This window comes from Cryptotermes secundus, unplaced genomic scaffold (assembly GCF_002891405.2).
Source record: "Cryptotermes secundus unplaced genomic scaffold, Csec_1.0 scaffold633, whole genome shotgun sequence".
NCBI lineage: Eukaryota > Metazoa > Arthropoda > Insecta > Blattodea > Kalotermitidae > Cryptotermes > Cryptotermes secundus.
Window position 1 is genome coordinate 350,748 of NW_019739220.1, and position 24,089 is coordinate 374,836.

Below are 24,089 nucleotides of genomic sequence, written 5' to 3' on the forward strand. Positions count from 1 at the left end.
TACATAGTTCTTTTTATCCCTCCTTTCAAAATTTTCACAGAAATTAACGTTCAAAAGGGGGCGAAATAAAAGTAGAGAACGTCGTTACAGTTCTACATTCTAGTACTTCGAAGCCTTAAAACATGTAAATGAAAACCAAATTTTTAGCCCTGGTTTATTCAGAATCCCCTGCGACACAATGAAGAGTGCTTGAATAAAAAGTATTGTACGAGTACATCCGGAAAAAACACAAGAGTCCGTTGCAACTACATTGTATTAATGGCATGAGTAGATATTCAAGAGCAATAGAACTGAAACAAATACAGACACACGCGAAATATTGGCCATGAGAGAGCCTTTATTCCCACCAATAACAGCCTGACATTTGTTAATTTACTCGCAGTCCAAACTAATTCCACATAGCCTCGTCGTGTTCATCTCTGCACAGCCGTAGTTAAGAGCATATGTCATGTTACATTAATAAAATTCTGTTTTAGTAAAGTAAATATAGAAGCTTGTAGTTCGAATTAAAAAAAAATCCATCAATGGGAGTCTAAAATCCCTCTCTGAAAATATACCGCCACCAATATCAGGCCTTGCAGGCCCTGCAGGCTAGTTGCCTTGTGTTTTGCCTTTTATATTTGAGTATCGTATTTCAACAGTAAATTAACTAAGAAATTTTAGTATGGCTGACTCTTATGTACGAGTAAGAGGCATATGTATTCTCATATTTATATATTTATATGCTTTACACGATTTCTTTATTTTCTTACAACTTTTTTGTTTACGTAACGGTGCCTCCAGGGGCTCAGATTATAATCTACGTAATACTGAATGATACGTATAATGATTGGTGAATAATGTCGGATCTCGAAGGAAACATTCGCAACCTAAATTGAGTGCCGTCCCGACAGTTACCTGGAGTGACTGAGGAAAACCATGAAAATATCCTATCGTGTTCTGTTTTGATTTATAATCGATATCTCGATTTATATGAGTTCATGAATTGCCTCAGGTGTAAACTGTACAATATTATATTTAAGCATCCTGTTGCACTCTACACGATAAATGATACAAACTCCGTCCTAAGTGCAACCAATATACATTTATATGTCTTTGATCTTGTTGATCTTGTGACACAATACAGCAGACAGCACACGTAGTACAGACAAGCAGCGGCATTCACACAAGAAGACTACATTAAATAACACCTGTACAGTGTGAAAACAAGAACTAGCCGCTCCAGCACTTAGACATAGGGCGAGTAACCCTAAGAATTTTAAATTTTAAATTTAAAATTTAGAGAAAATTTTAAAAGATTTTAAAAACATCATAACTAAAGATTTTTAGAGTGCTACTACAAGAATATCGGGTTTGACGTGTGCAACATAATCTACATACCAGACACATATCAACGATGTAGATGTTGATAATACGAAGAACGTGACATTGTGTTTTTAAATGTTAAGTTTTAGACTGGGTTCAGTGTGGCAGCAACGTTAAGAGTATACACCTGATGATGGCCGATAGAGGCCGAAACATGTAGTGTAGAAAGAACAAGATCAAAGACATATAAATGTATATTGGTTGCACTTAGGACGGAGTTTGTATCATTTATCGTAAACTGTACAGTTTCTTGCATAGATGTTGTCTTTTCTTGTGTGAGAATTTTATTTCGTTCTTTATTTTCTACTTATATTTATGTGCTTCTTGCCATTGTAGATTTGTTGATTTTTAGATGTGTATAGTTTAATATTATATTCTGTTCTAAACATGCTCTATTAGAATATATATAATTTGTAACGGATTTGCTCAAAGCGATTCTAGGCAGCTGCTCGGTAAATACGGTCAACGTGCAATAATGGAAGATGTGTCTCAGTGGACGAATGTTATTGCGCGTTGCTAGGCAACAGCACACCAATGAAGATGCCGGCTAGGAATCACGTGACTTCTCTCTATGGTCTTTCTTATGCAACAGTATATCTGGGTTCTCCGTGCGTGGTCCGCACGGAGGCTATGTAACGAAAATAACACCAGCAGTTCAGTTCAGTTCAGTTCAGCATTCGTAAGCCAGAGGATTCGAGGGGATTCGTCAGGAAGACGTCGTTCAAGGCAGTTCAGTAGTTGATGTGTTAAGCTTGAGAATATTACAGTTGTTTGCTTGTCATAGATACAGCAATCTTGAAAGTACAGTAGTGGGTTGTAGTTACGACGTGTGAAATTATCCAATAAATCGAGTTAGCATGTCCAGAACCCATTATTTACTATTGCGTTACCAGGATACAGGCGACAATATGATGAAATCAAGCTCCCAAGTAGTGACAATATATAGTACTCTATACTCATAATCGCCAGTATAACGATAGTATTTTTTCACAAACAAAAACAAAAAATAAACTCCGTGGTTTTAGTCCGCAAGCGAACTATACCGACCGAGCAACCGCCGCTTGTCGGCGAAGTTAGTGCCAACTTTAGCGGATAGAGGGTGTAGCGTGGTCAGCGCAACGAATCCCCACGGCCGTTAATTTCGGTTTTCTAGACCGGAGCTGCTATTTCCTTGAAATAGCTCCTCAATTATCCTCACGAGGCTCAGTGGACCCCGTTCCAGCTCCACTACTTCGTAGAAAATCTGGTAACGCCGGGAATCGAACCCGGACCTCTGTATCTATAGCCAGATATTCTGACCACTAGACCACAGTTATATTGATTCGTCTAACCTTATTTTTGTCCTGAGAATGGAAGTAATGCAAATAGAAGAACTGTCTAGTGCAGGATCAGAGTTGAGCAGTTCATAGTCGGGCAGTTCTTAAAGAAATCTTCTGCTCTTATTTATTGAAAGGGTTTATCATCACCGTCTGAAAGCTTAGACACTATCCCGATCAAATGAAGACCAGTTAGCATCTTCATAAGACTTAACATCTTCAAAAATATATTTTTCAACATAATTGTCACATCTACGCTTAATTCTCCATAATCACCTCTTTCTGCGATATATTCCAACCAGATTTTTGCAAGTAATCATGTTAGTTCGACGCATGCTAAATGCACAGCCGCCTTCATCCGTCAGGCTTATATAACCTTCCTATAATTCCTCGTGAAGAGTACAACTTGTGAAACTCTTTGCTACCTGACCTTCTCTTTTCTCTTGTTTCTCAGTGCCTCTTAAAAGTTCAGATATTCTTATCCGAACTTTCTTCCTACATATCCTATACCATTCTATGTTTGACAGCTAATGGAAACGAACGTTGGAATAGGAGCAAGGAGACTTTTAGACTGTAACATTCTGTCTGGAGAGGACGATGAAAGAATATTTTATGAATCTTGCATCGGACGCCTGTCATGTCTCCAGTTGCATAAAATCTCAGACCCAGGTGCTGTGCAGCGGCTGTTCCATAAATCACTACTTAAGATGGCACCGTGCCCCGTGCTTCTCGCTGCAGCCCGCGTTGCCGCTGTGTATGTAAGAAATAAACAAAATCTTGTACATTTTCGTATACAATGGGTTGCGAAATTGTTAAAAATATAGTCAAATATTAATTATTTTTCGGAGAAATAGCAGGCCCAAGTTTCACGTTAGTACGTTGAGTTTTTATTGTAATATAAAATTTCAATTGGTTGCAGTATAGATATTTGAATTCAGAGATTTTCTTTGCATATTAAACTTTCCAAGATGAGCCGTTTTGCCTAAAACCTAATCATCCCTGGTGCTGATCCTGCCTTACATGGCACAGGTTACGACGTGATTCTTATCCTGGCTTCCAACCATTCATGAACTCCGTGATTTCTATAAAGAGTGTGTTGTTATTACATGCCATATTTTACAGGATGGTTTCCGGGCCTAAAAATGCGTAAAAACGTTGAATAAGCACGCTAAGGGCCTTCCTTGAAAGGTTATAACCATTGGAATATCAAGTCCTGTCATGGCTATTGTAACCGTACGCATCCTTCACGGAAATGTCTTATTTGTTTGTAAGTAACGGTTAAGTTTAGCTGTAGGAATGAGATGCCCCGGAGGGATCATGGTCCTCTGAACTGGCCTTTTGTTGCGAGGGACAGAAGGGAGGTTGGTGAGTCCATTGCATAAAGGTGGAGTAGGTATACCTTCTTTCGTCCGTGCCTGTGGGGGTGGAGGACCTGTGGATAGAAGCTTCGAGAAGGTGTGCAGACCGGAAGGGGTCCGTGCGTTTGGTCATGAAGCCCTCCCAGTGGAAGGTTCGAGATGGCTGTAAGAACGTGGTTTCTGGGAGGAGCGGCGGTGGTAATTGAGTAGTGGGGGAGTAGAAGCCAGGGAGTGAGGGTGTTCATGTGAAACCTGTGCTGAGGGATTAACCGATCGAGCCTGCATCCGAAACGACGTAAGCGAGCCAACACCAATGTACCCCTGGGATACAAGACTCATAACCCTGAGTTTAGCCGAGGCATACACCGTGAGGAAGTAAAGAGTCTGGGGGCGGGTGTACTATCTTACTTAGTAAATCCGGACGTTGCGAAACCATTTTGTTTCTGTCTAGTGGTGATCATATAGATCAATTTGACTCAGAACTTGGTAACAAATGGGCTAAAGTAGGCCTACATGCTCACATACTTGAATCCTCTCATTTTTTTTTTCTGTGGGCATAATTCAAACTCAAAGTCTATGCTAGTACAGTCGATACCGGAGAGGAACTGTGGCACCAAATTCAGCAACTTTGCAATCGAAATAAAAAATACAGCTGGAGACTTCGAACACTTGACACGCTTCCCCTTCAGACAGAGCTGAATTTTGTGCCGGTGAACGCGGAGGCAATTCAGAGCTCCTCTTAAAAGAAAATAAAAACTAAGAGGTTATTAATAATGTTTCCTTGTTTTTTTCTTATATACAACCCGTTAAATATATATGGTATGGCCACAGAAGTTGACCTCGGATTAGCTGTAACTTTTTAAGGAAAGCCCTCAGGGTACATATACTTACTTTGAAGTGCAGAAACCATCCTCAAAAATAGAGCATACAACAATGAGACATTCTTTAGAGCAGATAGGTGTGTAGCCATCCGCTGCTGCTCCATGCGATATTTCAGCGAAAAGCAACAACCAATACACTGCTGCCAAACAAACGTTTGTTCGCATTACTTGTGTGCAACAAGAGCGACGGCCGGTGAATGTGGGGCGTATGAGTACAGAGTTATGTGAAATGTTTCCCCATACTTGGTTTTCCTCCTACTTCATTCTAAACAAAGAAACGCAAGGTTATATGTTTACATTAAAATAGGAGTATGTTGAAAAGTAGAACGAAGTCAGTGACTTCCAACCCAGCAGGGAGCCTTCTGGTAAGATGGTTATCAGGGCCCTCTTGGTGTATGCGAAGTCTGAACCTGATTGGCTAAGAAGTGTTTTCTCCAGCCGAGTACAAAACGTGTCGAACAAACATGCTGTAAAATACTAACATTTATGTTTATTTTTCAGCTTTTGGTGCGTGTTTTGAAGCTGGCGAAGATAATGATGAGATTGTCAAGGTATCTGGCACTCACAGGGGCAGAAGAGAAGTGCATACAGGATTTTGGTGGGAAATACAGAAGGAAATAGACCATTCGGAAGACCTAGACTTAGGTGGGAGGATAATAATAAAATGGATCCTAGAGAAATAGGATGGGGTGGCATAGACTGCATTAATCTGGCTCAGGATATGAACCAGCAGGGACTTCCTGTGAACACAGTAATGAACCTGCATGTTCCACAAAACGTTTGGAAATTCTTGAGCAGCTGAGAAACTGGTAGCATCTAAAGAATGGCTCAGCTCTATGGAGTTAGTTACTTCGTTAATTGGCTGATCAGATAGGTAGGTTGGTGGGTCGCGCCATAGCTCAAGCGGTTCGTCGCTGGCTTCCCACCGCGGCGGCTCGGGTTCGATCCCGGGTCTGATCAAATGGGATTTGTGGTGGACAGAGTGGCGTTGGGACAGGTTTTCTCCACAAATTACTCCACAATCTCCCTCACCTATCATCTGGGCTGGTACAATAGGCCAGAAGTGGCCGCAGTACAAGGGACTTAGTCCCACCCCACTAGCAATAAAAAAAAATAGGTAGGTTTGTAGGTAGGTGGTGGGTGGGTGGGTTGGTATGCGCGTGTGTCAGTTGGTAGGTGGAGGGGTAATGGGTATGTAGGAGGGTGGGTATGTGGATATAAGCACACATTTCAGGTTTCATTATTCCACCAGCCCTCGTTCCTAAGGAAAAAAAAATTCAAAAGCCGCGTTTGTGGCCCTTGAATTCTTTCATGTAGATACACAAGTCCTGTTTTCTCGTGGGGTAGACTGCCTGGGAGCATTCTGTTCGATTTACTTGGCTTGCAAAACTATTTTTATTTTATATAGTAGCACACGGACGGGTGAACCTTCTTTGGTTCCAATGTACTGCTTCTATTGTGTGTGTTTTTGTAACTTATAATGTCTATGTACACTCTGTAGTTAATATTTAACTATAAAACGTTAGGCCGACCACAGTGACCGCGCGTTCTAACGCATGAAATGTCTTCGCCCGCTTAAACAATAGGATCGTGGTTTCGAGTCTGACTCAAGGCATGGATGTCTCTCTTCGTTTCTTCTGTCTCTGTTGTCGTGTATAGGTAGCGACCTTGCGACGTGCTGATCCTCCGTCCAAGAAGTCCTACCGACTGTCTGTAAGATTTATAGAATGAGATTAATTCTGGATGGAAACGGGCCAGAGGGCCTGTTCGTCAAGGGAGAAGAACAAAAGGAAATGTTAATTAGTTCTTAACGATAAATTTACAGTAGGACTTACTAAATCAGTAGCTCTTATAATTTTACGGTGTCGAGGTTGTTATTTATTTTTAATTTAATCATTTTACAGACGGTAGGACACCTTGGTCGAGTGATCCGCTCGTCGTAAGGCCTCCACCTAAACACAAGACAACACAAACACAGAATAAACACATACCAAACATCAATACCTTATGCGGGATTGGAACCCATGATCCCGGCTTTCGAGCGAGCGAAGACAGTACATTATTTAGACCGCTCTGCTACTGTGACCAGCCACTGTAGGACTTCCATACGACATTTTATAACGTGCTAAATGTTTGGCACATCAAACTTGCGGAATATCAGTTCAATTTATGTAGATTGAATGACGTATAAAACTACAGAGCCCGTGGTATTGAAATCTTGTAAATCCACTAAGAGATTCCTGAGGTAAGCTGAGATTATAGTTTACAAAACCGTCTTGGTTTATAAGAATCTGTGACACTGATATATAGAAAACATGTTGCTTTGCAGGAATACTTCCCGGCGCTGAAAACCATCGCCCAGGTGGGGTACACAGTGTCACTGTCTACACTGGTCATAGCTTGCTGCATTCTGGCTACCATAAAGTGAGTTGACTTCTTTCTGTTGCATAGTACTCAGACACGTCTAATGCAGTGGTTAAGAGTGCATGGAGCCCTACCTCTGTTCCCTCTTACTCTTCGTAGTATTGTGTAAGTTAGTCACGGGAGTGGTGTGGGGCAATTTTAACTTTACCTCACAGACAAAGTGAACTGGTATCAAAGTATGAGAGTGATGAGGACTGACTGATAATATAATAATAATTCATTTATTTATTTACTTACGTTCTGAGCTCAGCAGCGAGTGGCCACTTACAGAGTCAACACGGATGCAAACAACAGCAGAAATGAAACACTATGGGACAAAACGAACAAAAAACAACAAAAGAAAAAACAAAAGACGAGTACAAGGAAAAATGGTTCAGCTGAGGCTTTTTACACTCAAACATGAATTATTAAAAGTATCTGTGCATTTACAAACTGCATTTGCAGCTGGAACACCTAGCTGAAGAGCAGTGGCTAGAAAAGCAAGTGAACATATTGAAGTAGGAACGCGAAGGCCTATCTGTTTCGAGCGACAACATTTAGTGTCACTGAACACATTTATTAAGAAGAAAGCATCAAAGTGACTACGCCTGTTATGCATTGTCAGCAAATTTTTTTTTTCAGTCAGTTATTGCATATCTAGGAAAATCTGTTGTGGCAAAGAGCATCAAATTTTCTTCATATGCACTCGAGTATATTGGAATCAGCAATCGCAACAGAGCTCCAAGCAACAGAAGCATATTCGAATGTAGATCTGACAGAAGCAAAATATAGCATCAGTAGCCTAAGGTGGAAAACGGAAATGTTGTGCAAATTAGCCCTAGTAATTTCAGTGCACCGGGAAAAAGAAAATCGACATGACGATGAAAATTATATTTGCAGTCAATTAGCACACCCAAATCCCTAAAACAATGTGTTCGCAATATAAAAGAATGTCCATATCTGTACTGGTAATTCAGAACGTTTGTCTTCCTGGTAAAAGAAATGACCTTAAATTTACTGAAATTACGCTTCATAAGAGTTATATACACAATCAGTATCTGACTGTAGAAGTAAACAATCACTAGGTGAAGTAGATGCTCGATAGATTTTAAGGTCATCAGCAAAAAGAAGACAGTGATTAATTACGTTATATAAATCATTTATAAAAATATTGAAAAGCAAAGACCCTAAAACGGACTCCTGACACATACATGACTATACCACTACGGCGACGAAAGTATACCAGAATAACGTACTTCCTTTTGCCTTTTTGAGAACAGGAACAATTGCTGCTTGCTTCCATAGGGTGGGAAAATAATACTGAGATAAGCTTAGATTAAAGATATGTTCAAGAATGGGTACAAATATATCGACACAACCCTTAATAATGAATCCAGCGATACCGTCAACTCCAACAGATATACATGGTCTCAGACGCTTAATGGCCTTGATAACATCAGGATCGGAAACAGACGCTAAAGGTAAGAATTCGAAAGATGACAATAGGCTGGGGAAGACAGTAGGACAAGGATTGTGGTATACTGATTGAAAATGTTTTGAAAATTCCTCAGGAATATCGTTAGGTTTGATTAATTGCTTACCATTAACCGCAAGCTGGATGGAAGTAGAGTTTCTTTTCCTAATGAAGACCGCATATTTCCAGAATTGCTTGGGTTGAGTCTTCAAATTTTCATCCACAGATTTCAGCCATCTAAGTCTCTCAGACTTAATAGTAGCCTCAACTAGCTTATGGTAGAAAGAAAATTTTTGGTAAAGGCAGTCGGATTTTTTTTAAACGTCTGTAAAATTTTTTTTTTCCCATATATAATATCTCAAGGAACCAGAATACCAGTGTGAGAATTTCGTATGAGTGTTTGTGATGCCACGGGGAATTGCATGTTCCATGGCATCTTGAACAGCAGCATTGAGGCCGGGGACAGAATTCACAGAGGTGGTACCATACACACAGGACTAGCCGTAAGTTGAGAGATTATTATAAAGCAGGGCATAATACCCAGACAAATATTTGCGGTACGAATATCCATAGTTTTGAATACAAGCGGCAAGGAGCAGATAAATATTGACAATCAGAGGGGGCTGATAATTGTCAGGCTTTATAAGTCCAGGGTCAACAGGAGTAATACTTATGTTGCTTAAGCATAATAATAATACCGACATCTTTGAAGCAATTGAATTCAACTGAATTTCGTTTGTAGTGTTAGCATTGCTGACATTGTTTTAATTGTAGTAGTTGCTCTGTGATGTAATTTCTTCCACGTGTCAACTTGAAGTGTCGGTGCCATTGTGTGCTCCAATGTAGCACATAACCAAAGTTCAGTTCCGTTTACATTTATATTCTTTGTAGGTGGGCCTGCTCAATATGACAAGCTGCTACTGACTCGGTGTCAGTGTTTGTGCCATGATGCATGTCGACGTTTTTGGCACGACGTTGCTCCCTGTTCATGTCTTACATTCGCGTTATTCCTTTTACATAGTGCCAAGTTTCTGACGTAGCATCTGTTGAACACAAAACTCCGTGGACTGTTTTTAGTCCGCAAATGAGCTATACCGACCGAGCGACCGCAGCAGCTATTTCCTTGAAACAGCTCCTCAGTTATCCTCACGAGGCTGAGTGGATCCCGTTCTAGACCCATTACTGCCCAGAAAATCTGGTAGCGCCGGAAATCGAACCCAGGACCTCAGGATCTGTAGCCAGGAACTCTGACCACTAGACCACGAAGCGGTCAGTTGTTGAACACAGAAACGAATTCTAAACCAGACAACATGACGACACCGACGCAAGCGACTTACATACACACATGTACGCTGTCCAGTGGGTTTGACTGACTAGAGGTTGAGTAAGGTCTAATTGCCTCAAGTAACGGCCAGAACCATAATTTCTTACTTGGAAGTCTCCTCGGTAGACTCTCACGGCTGGGGATGGAGCTGCAATGCTGACAGTCTATAATCGGGCACGACCAACGACAACGTTGCTATAGTATTTAATACGGTAATAAACCTTCGGGCCCCATAAAATTTTGGGACATTCTTGAGTAGCTGAGCGACTGGCAGCTTCTCAAGAAGGACTCAGCTCCATAGAGTTAGTTAGTTGGTTAATTGGTTAGTTAGCCAGTCAATTAGTTTAAAGTTGGGATCTTCGGCGACAGAGGGTGACACAAGGTGACAGGAGTCCCTGGTGGCTAAACCACGGAGCAGTACGAATACAGCCTGTACGTACGAAGGATGCGGGTAGACGAGCGGACAAATGCGGCTTGTTAAATTAGGGAACCTCACCTTTGGCAGTGGCCTAAAATCTTCAAATTAAGAAACTCTCCGAATTCTGAACACACAAATGGACGCTACGGCACACTACGGCTAACTGACCAACTCATTGCCAGGAAACTGCGCTGTCCCCGCAACATGCTGCACCTCCACCTCTTCGTATCCTTCATAATGCGTGCCTTCATGGCGCTCCTGAAGGACATCCTGTTCGTTGGCGGAGTCGGTTTGCGTATGGACGTCGTAGAGAAGAACGGCTCGTCCTATTTCTATGATCAGGTGAGTGAGTAACCTTCAACATGTCAACCAGCCCGAAAACCCAAAGAGTCCTTTGAGATAGCAACGGTAAACATGACAGACGTAGGTTTATCAGTTTTGTTCTTTAAAGAGTTAGATCATTTCAGAGATTCCGGTAAATCAATAAACCACTCAGGCAGAAGAGATGGACGCTCGACCCTCAAGTCAGGCTACAGAAATTTTGTTTGATAGCATTTATTTATGTATCATTATTTATTAATACTGTACTGTCTTTTATTTTTGACTTTTCCATATCCAATTGTTGTACCAGTATGGATCAACCGAATAAATTAAAAAAATGTATAAAATAAACCAACAAACCTACAGCTTAAAAAAATTTAAAATGACAGTTATCCAGATTGTAGCCAATACTGGTGATGGTGTTGTTTATATTTTTATTCTTGTTGTTGTTGTTGTCATAATTCCATTCTTTACCCCACATTGTTTAAATGTTAAAATATAATATCATTTACCGACTTTCTGTGGAATCAGTCATTTTGAGAAATCTGAATATTCTCGACTTGAGATTCATATATAAAGTGGACATTCTTCTCGGTTTCTTGGATTATTTAGCGACCTTATATCACCTATGCCAGCAATGTGGGGTCGACTGGGAAAGGGTGGTGAATAACACAAAAGGAAGCTGTCATTCTTTATTTTAAGAGCTAGTATTCTAGAAATGTTTCCAAGAAACTGATGAGAACCATAAAAAGACCTTAGGCTGACTTGTTTATGGGCTGAGAATCAAACCTGGGACTTCATGAATACGAAGTAGGCATACTACACCAATAACTGAGAGGTAATTACTGCGATATAAGATTTAAACTTTGTCTCTTAGAGCAACCATGCTGGCAGACATATTTATATGATCTGTGTTGTGTTACAGAGCAGCTGGCTGTGCAAGACTGTGACCAGTATTTGGCAGTATTGCATCATGGCCAACTACTCCTGGATTCTGATGGAGGGCCTCTACTTACACAATCTCATCTTCCTAGCCCTCTTCTCCGACACCAGCGCCATCACTCTTTATGTGGTACTCGGTTGGGGTAAATAGAATGGGAAATTGCTTTCTGTTTGGGACATGGCCCTTGATTTGACTGTAGTCCAGAGAGAAATTCTGTTACATGTGTTTTACTTCCATTTCTGACCAATTTACTGACTCTCCTGCATAGCTAGGCCGATTAATGTGCGTTTAAATGAAATATGTAATAAAGTCCATACAGGTAAACATTTGCCTGATAGTTTTCCTATCCAGATTGGTCCAAAATGAAGAGATGCTTTATCGCCATAGTTTTTAAACTTGCTTTAGAATATGCCATTAGGAAGGTCCAGGAAAACCTGGTGATGCTGAAATTAAATGGGATACATCAGCTGCTGGTCTATGCTGATGATAGGAATCTACTGGAGGATAACATATGTAGATACCATAAAGAGACACACAAACTTTAATTGACACTACTGAGGAGGTTGGTCTAGAAGTAAACACAAGAAAACTAAGTATATGTTGCTATCTCATCACCAGAATGTAGGGCAAAATCATGACATAAAGATAGGTAACAGTTGTTTTGAAAATGTGGCACAGTTCAGATATTTAGGAATGACTATAACAAATCAAAACCTGATTCAGGAAGAAAGTGAGTTAGAATTTGGGTAATGCTTGCTACCATTTGTCTTCTTGTATGTTGTCTAAAAACATAAAAATTAGAATACACAAAACTACAGTAATGTCTGTGGTTCTGTATGGGTGTGAAACTTGGTCTCTGATATTAAGGGAGGAATATAGACTGAGGGTATTTGAGAACAGGGTGGTAAGGAGAATATTTGTACCAAGAGAGATGAAGTGACAGAAGGTTGGAGAACATTGCATAATGATGAGCTTCATAACCTGTACTCTTTGCCAAATATAATTAGAATGATGAAGTCAAGGAGGATGAGATGGTCAGGGCATGCAGCATGAATGGGGGAAAAGAGGAAGGCATGTAAGGAAAGCCAGAAGGAAAGAGACCAACCAAGGCATAGGTGGGTGGACAATATTAAAATGAATCTTAGAGAGATAGGATGGGATGGTATGGATTGGATTGATCTGGCTCAGGATATGGACCCATGGAGGGCTCTTGTGAACACAGTAATGAACATACGGATTCCATAAAATGCTGGTAAATTCTTGAGTAGCTGCAGAAATGGTGGCTCCTCAAGAAGGGCTGAGCTCCGTGAGTAAGTAAGTACACATAATTTGTCTGTGCTAAACAAACTTTCGCTGGCAGAGTGATTTGAAAAACAGCAGAATGGATTAACGTCAGGTTTCCAAACTTTCTTGTCTGTCTGCAACGATATAAGGATTTGTTCAATATACGAGTACACTGATGTTGTATGTATGTTGTAAATATATTGTTGTGAGATCAAAGATCAAGGAACTGCACATGTGGAATGCCATCTACTGGAAAATATAGATCCGCTTCTTCATGGTATGTAACGGGCCCTTCTTTTAAGTAAATAGAAATTAAACAATTTTAGGCATAAATTTAGTTTACATGTGACTCAAGGGTAAGAACATGGATTTGTAATGTGTATTGGGGTTCCTGAATAACGTAAATGTGATTCAATAATGTGAGAAGGGCATTGGATTTCATAAAAGACATTTCCATAGGAGATACTGTTCTTTTTTAATTTTTTCATTACTGACCATTTAAACCTTAATACTGAAACATAAATAAAATATGTGTATGACACATTCATACGTTAAAAATCTGAGAGCATAGTAATCTGAAAGGAGGAATTGTCACGTTTATGTAAGAGAAATAAACATATAAGCAAAAGGAGAACATGCACAAACAAATGGAGGCATATAAACGCATTGAAGCATCTATTAACAGTTATCAATACTAAGAGTATATGACAGTGAATGGAGGAACTACTGCATGAACATAAACGAAGAATGCCCATAAAGAGAATAATAGCGATCATAAAATAAGAGTGCCTAATATTTTTATGAATCTATTCATTTTATGAAACTGGTTACAATAATCCTCATATGTAATAATTTTCCTATTTGGAATTCGCTAATTCAACATTTTTGCAGAGTTTGGTGAGCGGTAATGAGTAGTGGGCGGAAAACCTCTAGGAAATTCATAAATGTGTGATGTATTTATGATAATTTCATCATTTGCACGTTGTCTGTCCATTCATGTAGCTGATTATTTAATTATTTTTGTCAAAGGTTATTAATTCCTTTTCAATGCCATCATTTCTTTTCTAGTTGATTCTCTGTTATCCTAGAACATTTCTTCTTTTGGAGTGTAAATATTATTGTCTTCCTTCTGGATTAAAATTTCGCCTCCATACAATAGGCTGAAACTTCATATAATACTGACATGAGAATATAAATAATAATATGTATGTCCCTTAGTTTGATCCAGAAGTAAATGATAATGGTGCTGTAGCGCAATTAACATTTTCCATTTCAAATCAGTGTATTGTATTCTGCATTCTAGAAACTTATGTTCTATTTCTTCACGAAACTTTTGAATTATGATTTTGTTGTAGGCTTTGGTTTTGAGACATGCTCCATACTCAGCTGTAATATGAAAGTATGTATTGCAGGGCTGCCGGCTCTCTTCGTGCTTCCTTGGGCTGCTGTACGTTCCCTTCTTGAGAACACACTGTGTTGGACTACAAACTCTAGTGAGCTGCTTTTTCTGCTCATCCGCGGGCCAACAACCTTCTCCATTCTTGTGAGTATGCAAGTGCGTCCACGGTAACATATCTTGCTTTGACATGAACACAGAAACAAAAGGCACTGCTCTCATATCCTGTTATTCTACGGAGTAGGACAAATATAACATTTAATAATTGAACTATAAGATAGAAGGACAAGAATGTGAAGTTGTTTCTCTCACCTTTTAACGTCTATGTTTCTGCTCCGTTGTACTCGCCCTATTGCCATGTTTCTATCGATGTTTAGGTACCACATATTAAAGTTAACATTATCAATCTGTTTCCAGCCAAGCACCACTTCAGGAAGTCAGAAGTAAACTGAGGTTGTGATTACATGCTAAGTGGACGTGAATATTGCCTAGCGCATGGAAGGCCATGATACACGAGTATGGAGCTCTGGTTCTATGATGACTGACAGAGGGGAAATAGAAGTAGAAAGAAAAGGTCCTGCCTTAAAGTCGCTTTATCTCAGGATCACTGCTTTGGAATTTAACTTTCATTATGCAGAAGGAAACCAAAATTGAAAGTATGAAACTCTGAAATGGCAGTTTGATCTTGCATCTAAGCACCTGCCCTACTGTATGGAAGTAAACCTCCACACATTCTATACCTTGTCAAAAAAGATGGGTATGGTCAGCTTATTGACTTGACCAACTTAACCCCACCCCCCACCCCTCCAGCAATATTTTGGAAGGCGGGTGTCCCCCATGGGTGATCCAGATAGGAATCCAAACCAGGTCATGTAGCCCATACCCATTCACTTCATTGGCTGAGGATTTGAGGTTTTAGGCTGTGATTTTTAACATTGTGATCTTGTGGATCGTTACACCATGCAGTTTTGTGGACAGATACCAACGTTTTAGAGGAAAATGCTGCCCCCATTTTCAGAGTTATGGTGTGTAGGTACAGAAATAGGCCTGCTTTTAGGAAAGTTGCAAGGAGAGTAGTCGTGAGTCTGAAGGAGAGGGGGTAATAAAGGAACCTAGCCAGTGGAAAGAAATGCACAACAATGGACAAAAGAGGATGTATAAAATATGTAAATATAAGCAACATGAAAATTCCTTTCGATGAAAATAAGGAATAATCCGCATACTGTCTCTTGATATTCAGAGCCTGTGATCTGGCATTTTGCTGCCTAGTTCTTAATTTGTTTCCCAGAAGTCTTGTTTAAGTTAAATAATGTTGGGTACAACAGTTGCCCTTTTATGAAATATTTCCGAGCACTGCAAGTGCTTTGCATAGAGCAGTGGTTCTCAACTTTTGTCAGACTGTGGCATGATAAATTCTTTTTTCTACAAGAAGAGAGCCCAGTATAATTGATGCCAGAGCCCGGTACTGGACCGTGGCCCAGCAGTTGAGAAACACTGGCATAGAGGATAGTTTCATTATATTATAAAAAAGCACACAAGTTTTTATTTATCTTTCTTCCAAATTTATTGTTGGTGCTGATAAGACTTTTATTTCTGTAACCTCTGTTTTGCTGGCATACAAACAGCAACAGTCACCAACCTGAAAGACATTCTTAATCTGGGTATTCCATTATAATGTCCATTATTAAAGACCAACTTAACAGTCTAGCTACTGTGGCTACATACAGCACCCCTAATTGCACCACTATGGTTGAAGCCGTTGTATGTTATGCAATATTGGTTAGACTATGGGCTTAACAATAAGAATCATGGTTTGATTCATGGCGGGGGAAAATATGTGTCTGTCCCTTTGCCCCAGTGTCCAAACCGACTCTAAGGCCCACTTATCCTCCTATCTAATGGTTACCACAGGCTCTGTCCCCAGAGGTAAAGCAGCTGGGATGTAAGGCTGACAACTTACCTCCATCTAGTCCTGAGTTTAAGATAGAGCTATGTACCCACTCCCACATACATCTTCATAGCATGGTGCTTAATAAAGTACAGAAACATAGTCACCCTTTTACTTTATCATTACCAAAACAATGTGGATTTTAAGCCTAAAGTTCAAGCCAATTTAAATATTACTGTGGTGTTTGTGTTACAGTTGAACTTCATACTGTTTGTGAACATTGTCCGTGTGCTACTCCTCAAGCTCAGAGCATCAGTTTGTGATGAAACTAGGACATATAGGTGGGCACCTGAAGATACTGAACAATGATACTGATTCTAGATTCTGTGAGCTCTTTATGTCAGGTGTTAACGATTAATACTGGTTTTAAGAATCTGTTTGCCAATGCGTATCTTGAAAACTACAAAAACATTTCCATGATACTGTTAAGGAAGATGATTCCAGCATTTGTGAACTGAATTTTACTTTAGTCTATATCAGTCTACTATCAACTATATTTCACTTGAAGCTGAAATAAAATTTTATGTAAATTTTTTCAAAACTGTTTTATTAAAATTGGTGCACAATATAAAATGTTGATCCTATAAAGATCTAATATTTCTCTTTCAACCAATTTTCAGTATTTAATGAAATGTAACAAAAAATAAGTGTTCTAAATTGCATTCAGTTATTTTGTTGGCAGTCTTCTTCAGTAATACAGTTTATGACCCTGTGCAATATTACCAACTGTTACTTAGTTCTGTCAATTTTTATCTCCAATAAATGAATGTTGAGACAATGAGGGATGTGATGTAGCTAAACCTTATGTTGGAAATTTTGTACTCAAAACTGGGGCATCTGCACACAGTTTACTAACAGTTATTAAAATTAATATTTTTGGTAACAAAGCTAATTGACACAGTATCATTACATGAACTGTATTTAATTAAATGTAGGCTTTACTACATTGAAGAATATCTTATGTAAAGTGTACTGTCTTCTGGGATGTAGCATTGTGTTGTCCAGTAGAAGTTCACCAAATTATAAAAGATAAAACAATTCCGTCCAGTGTGCCTGGTGAAGTTTTTCTTATTTCAATTCATGCCCTTACATGTTTCGGTCCTTAGAGACCATCTTCAGAGGGACATCGATACAGTTTGGAAACCACTATTACAATGGGTGTTCTGAATGATAAAATATGTATACATAAAATGTTGACAATACACAAATGGATAGAAAATCCAAAGTTTTCACAACTACAGCAGCTGTCTTGATATATTGAAAATTTTTTAAAACTTTTGTTATTTAAGTTAGAATTTATAAACCAAATAGGTTCGTGTCCTCTCTTATCACCTTTCTTGATGGAGGCCAAACTTATGCCACCTGTCTTTCTTGAGAAGAAGGTTCTGCATATATATTATGGGTATTGTATTATTTCAGCAACCCTATTATGTTTTTTTAATGAGTTTTGCTGTTTCATCCTGCCTTTGATGTCGTCCTGTGGTTGTTCATGGAGTGTTGTGTTTCGCCACATATTTATACTTCTTGTGTCTGTGACATTAGTGTGGGCATGTACTGATGTTGTATTATGAGGTTGAACATGTTATGTTGGTTATTACTTTCCTTTGTATGTTTTTGTTCTTCTATCAATTTGTTGAGCTTATTAAAGCGATATATATGGAAGTTTTCTTTTATATTCATGATGCTTCCTTTCCCACCCCAATCATTTCCATGATTACTGTCATCGGTCTGTACTGGTGCCATTTGTTTAGTATATGTTGGGCAAATGCCGATTCGTCTTTGTTTAGTCTTATGTTTCTTGTGTGTTCCTTGTACCTTGTTGTTAGATTTCTACAAGTTTGGCCAATGTATATTTTATGGCAGCTTTGGCAGCTTATTTTGTATATCCCACTTTGTTCACAGGGGTTTGCTTCTCGTTTTTCATTTATTAGTTTGCGTATTGTGTGAGATGTTTTGAAAGTTATCTTTATGTTGGTGTTTTTGAATAATTTTGTGATTTCTCATATGTAAACTAATTGTAATGAGATCTATACATTTATTCACAGGCTGATAAATATTTTGTTTGTTCAGTGTGGAAGTGAACCCATGATGGGTATATTGCAACGTAAATTGTATGAATTACAATCTACATCACAAAACTGATAAAACAAATTGATAGTTTGGACTAAAATTCATGGAAGTTACAACTATCAGAATGCTCCATCTCCAGAATCACTCAATTTTCTGCTAAATGTTGCAAAAAGTTTTAAATTTATTCATATTAGTCACATAAACTTTTACTATACTATAAAACATGTCATAAAAACTGAATTTATTTAAGATATATAACTTTCAATTGAAACACTGATGTATATTTAAGAAAATTCAAGAAATAATAATCTATAAATGTATGCAGCATGGTATGTATATGATAACTTTGGAGTATTGTATTATATTGTATTGTATTGTATTGTATTGTATTGTATTGGAGAGGGTGGGTTTCCCCATGCACTTAGACCAACTGTTGGTCCATTGTGTGTCCCCCTATGATATTCTACCAGTCTCTATTCGCTACCGGTACTGGTGCGTGCCATCAGTCCTGACTCAGCCAGCGAGTTCGGCCTCTACAGGCTCAGCGGTATGTCGATGCTTCCCCCATCTACCAGAGGCGTTAGAGACTACTGTTGGGCAGGAAATGTCCTGAATTTGGCTCAGTGGTCCCCTTAGGACATGAGGTTCTTTTACGTGCCGTGCCGTAAAGCTACGACATGGGACCCACGGCTTAAAGTCCCTGCCGGAGTACTTGTTCCCTGAATTTTTCTGCCCTTAAAATTTCCACTTCCTCCGCCAGGTTTGAACCCGCGTACCTTGAGTCACGAAGTGGGGATGTTACCCTTAGACTACGGAGGCCGCTTAACTTTGAAGTAAATAAGGACCATCATTAATTTATGGAAAATTAAACACTGTAAAAAAATACATATGCATATACTCATGCTTTAATATATCTATTCAACCTTGTATGTTTCATGAGACTTTCTTGTTTACCAATTTGATATGAATTTAAATTTGATGATGATATAAACTAAGGATGACACTGGATCATCAAAGACAAAAAATAAATTCACCGAAGAATATATAGGAGAGAAACCCATCACGGTTTTGAAATTCACTGTATTACTTGTGTGATGAAACACCCAGACTGACCCACATCTTTTCTGTACTATCCTTTTCATGCATTGATAACATGGGAACTAAAGGCAATATTTTCCCTTGACAGGCGGTGGGCAAAGTCTACACTAGTACTGGTCCCACTTTTTGGGGTTCATTACACAGTGTTCCTGGGGATGAGCTACAGTATAGGTGTTCATCCAGGTGTCGAGATAGCCTGGCTCTTCTGTGACCAGCTGTTTGCTTCCTTTCAGGTCAGTTGCAATATGTCTGACAAAGTTGGGTTTATTCCAGTTGACTGATAACTGCAGGCTGCAATGGCAGTAGGAGACTATGTAAGTTTTGAGGTTTTCACGGTGATGACTATGAAGAAAGTCGTCTTCTGGGATCTGGCGCCGTGTATTCTTGGTTTTAACCGATGTTTCGGAGGAACATATCGCCTCCATCTTCAGCGTAGTTGAATTGCGTTGCGAATACAGGTAGCAGTAGCTGCAATGATTAGGAAGTGAAAAGCGTTGGTTTATATATGAAGTAGGCAGGGGGGTTTGGGAGAGGGGACCAATGGGATGTCAGTTAAAACCAAGAATACATGGCGCCAGATCCCAGAAGATGACTTTCTTCATAGTAGGCAACTGATGTTCAAAAATTAATATTTATCAGTATTACTTTATTGTTCACATTGTAAAGCACTGTCATCACAAGAAGGGAGTGCTGATTTATGATGTAAAATAGCTTGGGGCCTCTACTACCATGATACTTATACACAGGCCTGATTAATGTTCATGAAACTTTATATGAATGTTGTGGTTGTAGAGGCCTTTCCACATTGGTACAGTTTAATTCCATTTAATCACTAGTACACTCTTTATCAGTCACATACCATTCTGAAATGTGAGAAGCAGAAGAAATAGTTATTGTACTGTCCTGATATTTTGTTTGTGTGGTATTAAATCTTAGAGAAGTTTATATGACCTAACTATTTGTTAAGGCCACATTTATGCGCACTGAAAGGAAGTGCGTGGTGGCTACATGCAGTTTAACTTTAAATTTGAGTTTGGTAGCAATAATGTATAAACCACTACAGCTAAAAATTTGTTATGCCATATACTTACCTACCTCTACATTCTGTAAACAGTTGCATGCAGTAAAAAAAAAGGTAAAGCTATCCCTGTACCAGGCCATGAAGGCCCATAGGGTTGTGAGACATTGAGGGTCCCACATTATCTAGACAATCAGCTCAAAGATGGCAGTAAGGTTGTCAGCCTTATGCGCCGGCCACGCATACTCATTTCTGTTAGAGGCTGAGTAAACCCCAGGGCCTAGTGTGGCTGGAAGGATTAGGTCAACTGAAAAAAATCCAATGACCTCATCAGGATTTCAACCCGCAACTTTCCGGCTTGTAGCATAGCACCTCAACCACTACGCTACCATGAGTTGCATGTGGTATGCATTTTAAAATTTCATATATATTTATGGCATATCAATAATACATCCCATTTTTCCAGGGTTTCTTTGTAGCTGTCCTCTACTGTTTCCTGAATGGAGAGGTTCAAGGAGAGCTGAAGCGTCAGTGGCTGCATTCTGGCAGCCTTCGTAGGTTCTTCTGCAGTCCACTGCGTCCTGGACACTGCTACTCCAGCACTGACTGCTCATCTTTGAGTATGGGCCCTGCAAATTTCAGTGGCAGGAAGTTGCGTCAGGGTGGCAAACGTCTCTCTACTTCCTTTGTGGGCCCCAGTACTGAATCACATTATGCCATTGCCCCCAATGTAAGAATTATGCAAATTTGTTAGATTCTTGACTATAAAATTAGTAAAAGGAATTTAAAATTATGACAGTTACATGGTACAGTACCAGTTGCAGTGAAAAATATATACACACCTCTTATTTTGTTTTGATGGCAGGTTGAGAAATTGGATTTCCAGCAGCCTCCCACATCTTAGTGATTAATGTGTTACAGAATCACATAATGTGTTTTCTTCCATTCCATTACATACTCACCACATTGAAGAGATTTTTTTAAATAATCCATAGATGATATTTCATGTAGGAATGTAGCAATATTTTATGGTGAGCCACTTTTTAAAATATTGTTGTTCAGTTTGAACTTCTTGTGGTAGTAAAGAATATTTTGCAGCATCAAAATTCAACAAAAAATGTTAATTTGTGTAAAGTCATTAAGCTGTTATTGTCCTTTCCCTGTCTTACCAACATTCTTAAGGAACATATTGCCACCATTTTCAGGGTTGATTAGTGGACCAAACAAACAACCAGCAAAAACAAATCAGCATGCAGATATGGCTACATGGCAAAGTACAGCATAACATAGCAGTTCTTAGCTGTGGACTTCGCCTAATATAGGCAATAGATGGAGTTTTATGTGTACTGTAGTTGAAATCATGTCAGTGCTTCAAACCTTTGAGGTTAAATCTTACAGTTTTCAGAAGTCATGCTGGTACAAATTACGTGGGGCAATCCAAAAGTTACCGAAATTTGAATTTTGCGCGCGAATGGTTATGTGTACATCAAAATACCGCTAGGTGTCTCCTCACACATTCTTCTTGAAGTTCCTGAATCAGTGTGGCGAGCGGTGTCGAGTTGAGTGGTTGGGTTTATTGTTGGTGATCGTATTTCCATTGTTGTGTTTCCGTGAGTTTGCGGTTTTGCGATGGCTGACCTGAGAGAGCAGCGTGTCTGTATAAAGTTTTGTTTCAAACTTGGGAAAACCGCTGCAGAAACGCACCAAATGTTGAAGCAAGCTTTTGGTGAAAACAGTTTAGGCCAGACACAAACTTACAACTGGTATAAGCGTTTTAAAAATGGCCTAACATTGACTAATGATGATGATCGTTCGGGACGGCCGTCAATGGGCAAAACACCAGAAAATATCGTGAAAGTTAGGGATCTGATTCTGCAAGATCGTAGACTGACCCTCCAAGACCTCTGTAACACCTTGGGACTAAGTTATGGTACTTGTCAACGAATTTTGTCAGAGGAACTGAAAATGAGGATTGCTGCGAAGTTTGTACCATGACTGTTGCAAAATGAACAGAAGCAGCATCGCTTGGAAGTCTGCAGGGAACTTCAGCAACAGCTTCAAGAGGATCCAAACTTTCTTTCGAAGGTTGTCACTGGTGACGAAAGTTGGGTTTATGGCTATGACCCTGAAAGCAAGCAGCAGTCATTGCAATGGAAGAACCCTTCATCACCTTGGCCAAAAAAAAAGCTCGACCAGTCAAGAGCAACATTAAGTCCATGTTGATCTATTTTTTTTATATTGACAGGACTGTTCATAAGGAGTCTGTCCCTCCTGGTCAGACAGTCAATAAGGAGTTCTATCATGATGTTCTAAGGCGTTTGAGGGAGGACATGAGGAGAAAACGTCCAGAGAAGTGGCACACGAACAACTCGGTACTCCACCATGACAACGCACGACCGCGTATGGCTTACATTATGCAGGAATTTTTGGCTAAAAACAAGATGGCAGTTGTTCCCCACCCACTATACTCGCCAGACTTAGCTCGATGCGACTTCTTTCTCTTCCCCAAGATGAAAATCAAGTTGAAGGGGCGAAGATTTGATACAGTTGAGGAATTCAAGCGGAAACGCAGACTGTACTAAACACCCTAACAAAGAAAGACTCCCAGGATGCATTTGAAAAGTGGCAGAAACGCTGGGATCAGTGTATGCGCTCCCAAGGGGACTACTTTGAAGGTGATGGTGCAGAATCAGATCTAGGTAAGATGTAATAGTTTTTATTAATATATTTCGGGAACTTTTGGATTGCACCACGTATTTACACACACATATCAAAACTACATAACTGCTGAATTTTAATTTATACGTTTTAAGTGAAGTAAGTGATGTGGCTTCTTCCCATGACAAAACATGATATGATTTGCAGGCATCTGAAGCGACTGCTGCACTTGGGCTTAACAGCAAGTGGTGCCCATTGGAGTGTAGCATGCCAGGATGCTATATCGAGATGGGACATGTCAACCCACATTAAAAATCAACATATACACTTGACAAAATCCAATATCACAACTCAAATGTGGCAAAGTGAAATTGCTTCCCCTGCTGCAGTATTTCATATTACACATTTGGCTACAGCATTGGTCACAAAATGTAAGTATATCTCCTCCAGCTGTGAGAACACATGTTTCTCATGGTTAACTTGCTTCTAGTTACAAGAATGTTTGAAGAGGTCCCCACAAGCTTGTAGAAAAGCTCTACCAAATTTATCTTCTTTGTGAGAACACACAACAATTTGGCATGGGGGATGTTCTTAATAAAATTACTGTTGATTTCTTTCAGGTGATAGAGACTATAGTGATTGTCACTGTAGGCTAAAGCTGCCATTGCTCCCCACAGATAAAAAACAGTGGGACTATGATAGAGCAGTGACATTGGCCAAGCATTCCTTAAAATTAATCATTCACTGAACACATCAAATAGATCCTCCAGGAAAACATGAGCCCTGTATGCTGTAGCACCATCTTATTGGAAGT

The 24,089-nt window shown here is 39.5% G+C and overlaps 1 protein-coding gene across 8 annotated transcripts in view; it reads left to right on the forward strand.

The window, feature by feature from the left end:
- LOC111871755 (secretin receptor) overlaps positions 1-24,089 on the forward strand; it is a 126,794-nt gene that overhangs the window by 98,224 nt on the left and 4,481 nt on the right. For 6 of the 8 annotated variants that reach the window (XM_023865058.2, XM_023865059.2, XM_033754389.1 and 3 more), the window contains 8 exons: positions 7,250-7,344; positions 10,722-10,881; positions 11,786-11,945; positions 14,500-14,630; positions 16,627-16,712; positions 19,688-19,832; positions 21,084-21,347; positions 23,483-23,706. In XM_023865058.2, the coding sequence (XP_023720826.1) occupies positions 7,250-7,344; positions 10,722-10,881; positions 11,786-11,945; positions 14,500-14,630; positions 16,627-16,712; positions 19,688-19,832; positions 21,084-21,347; positions 23,483-23,587 (1,146 nt within the window). In that variant the 3' untranslated portion in view covers positions 23,588-23,706. The remainder of the gene's footprint in view (positions 1-7,249; positions 7,345-10,721; positions 10,882-11,785; positions 11,946-14,499; positions 14,631-16,626; positions 16,713-19,687; positions 19,833-21,083; positions 21,348-23,482; positions 23,707-24,089) is intronic. The other 2 variants (XM_033754391.1, XM_033754393.1) reach the window with 2 other exon arrangements.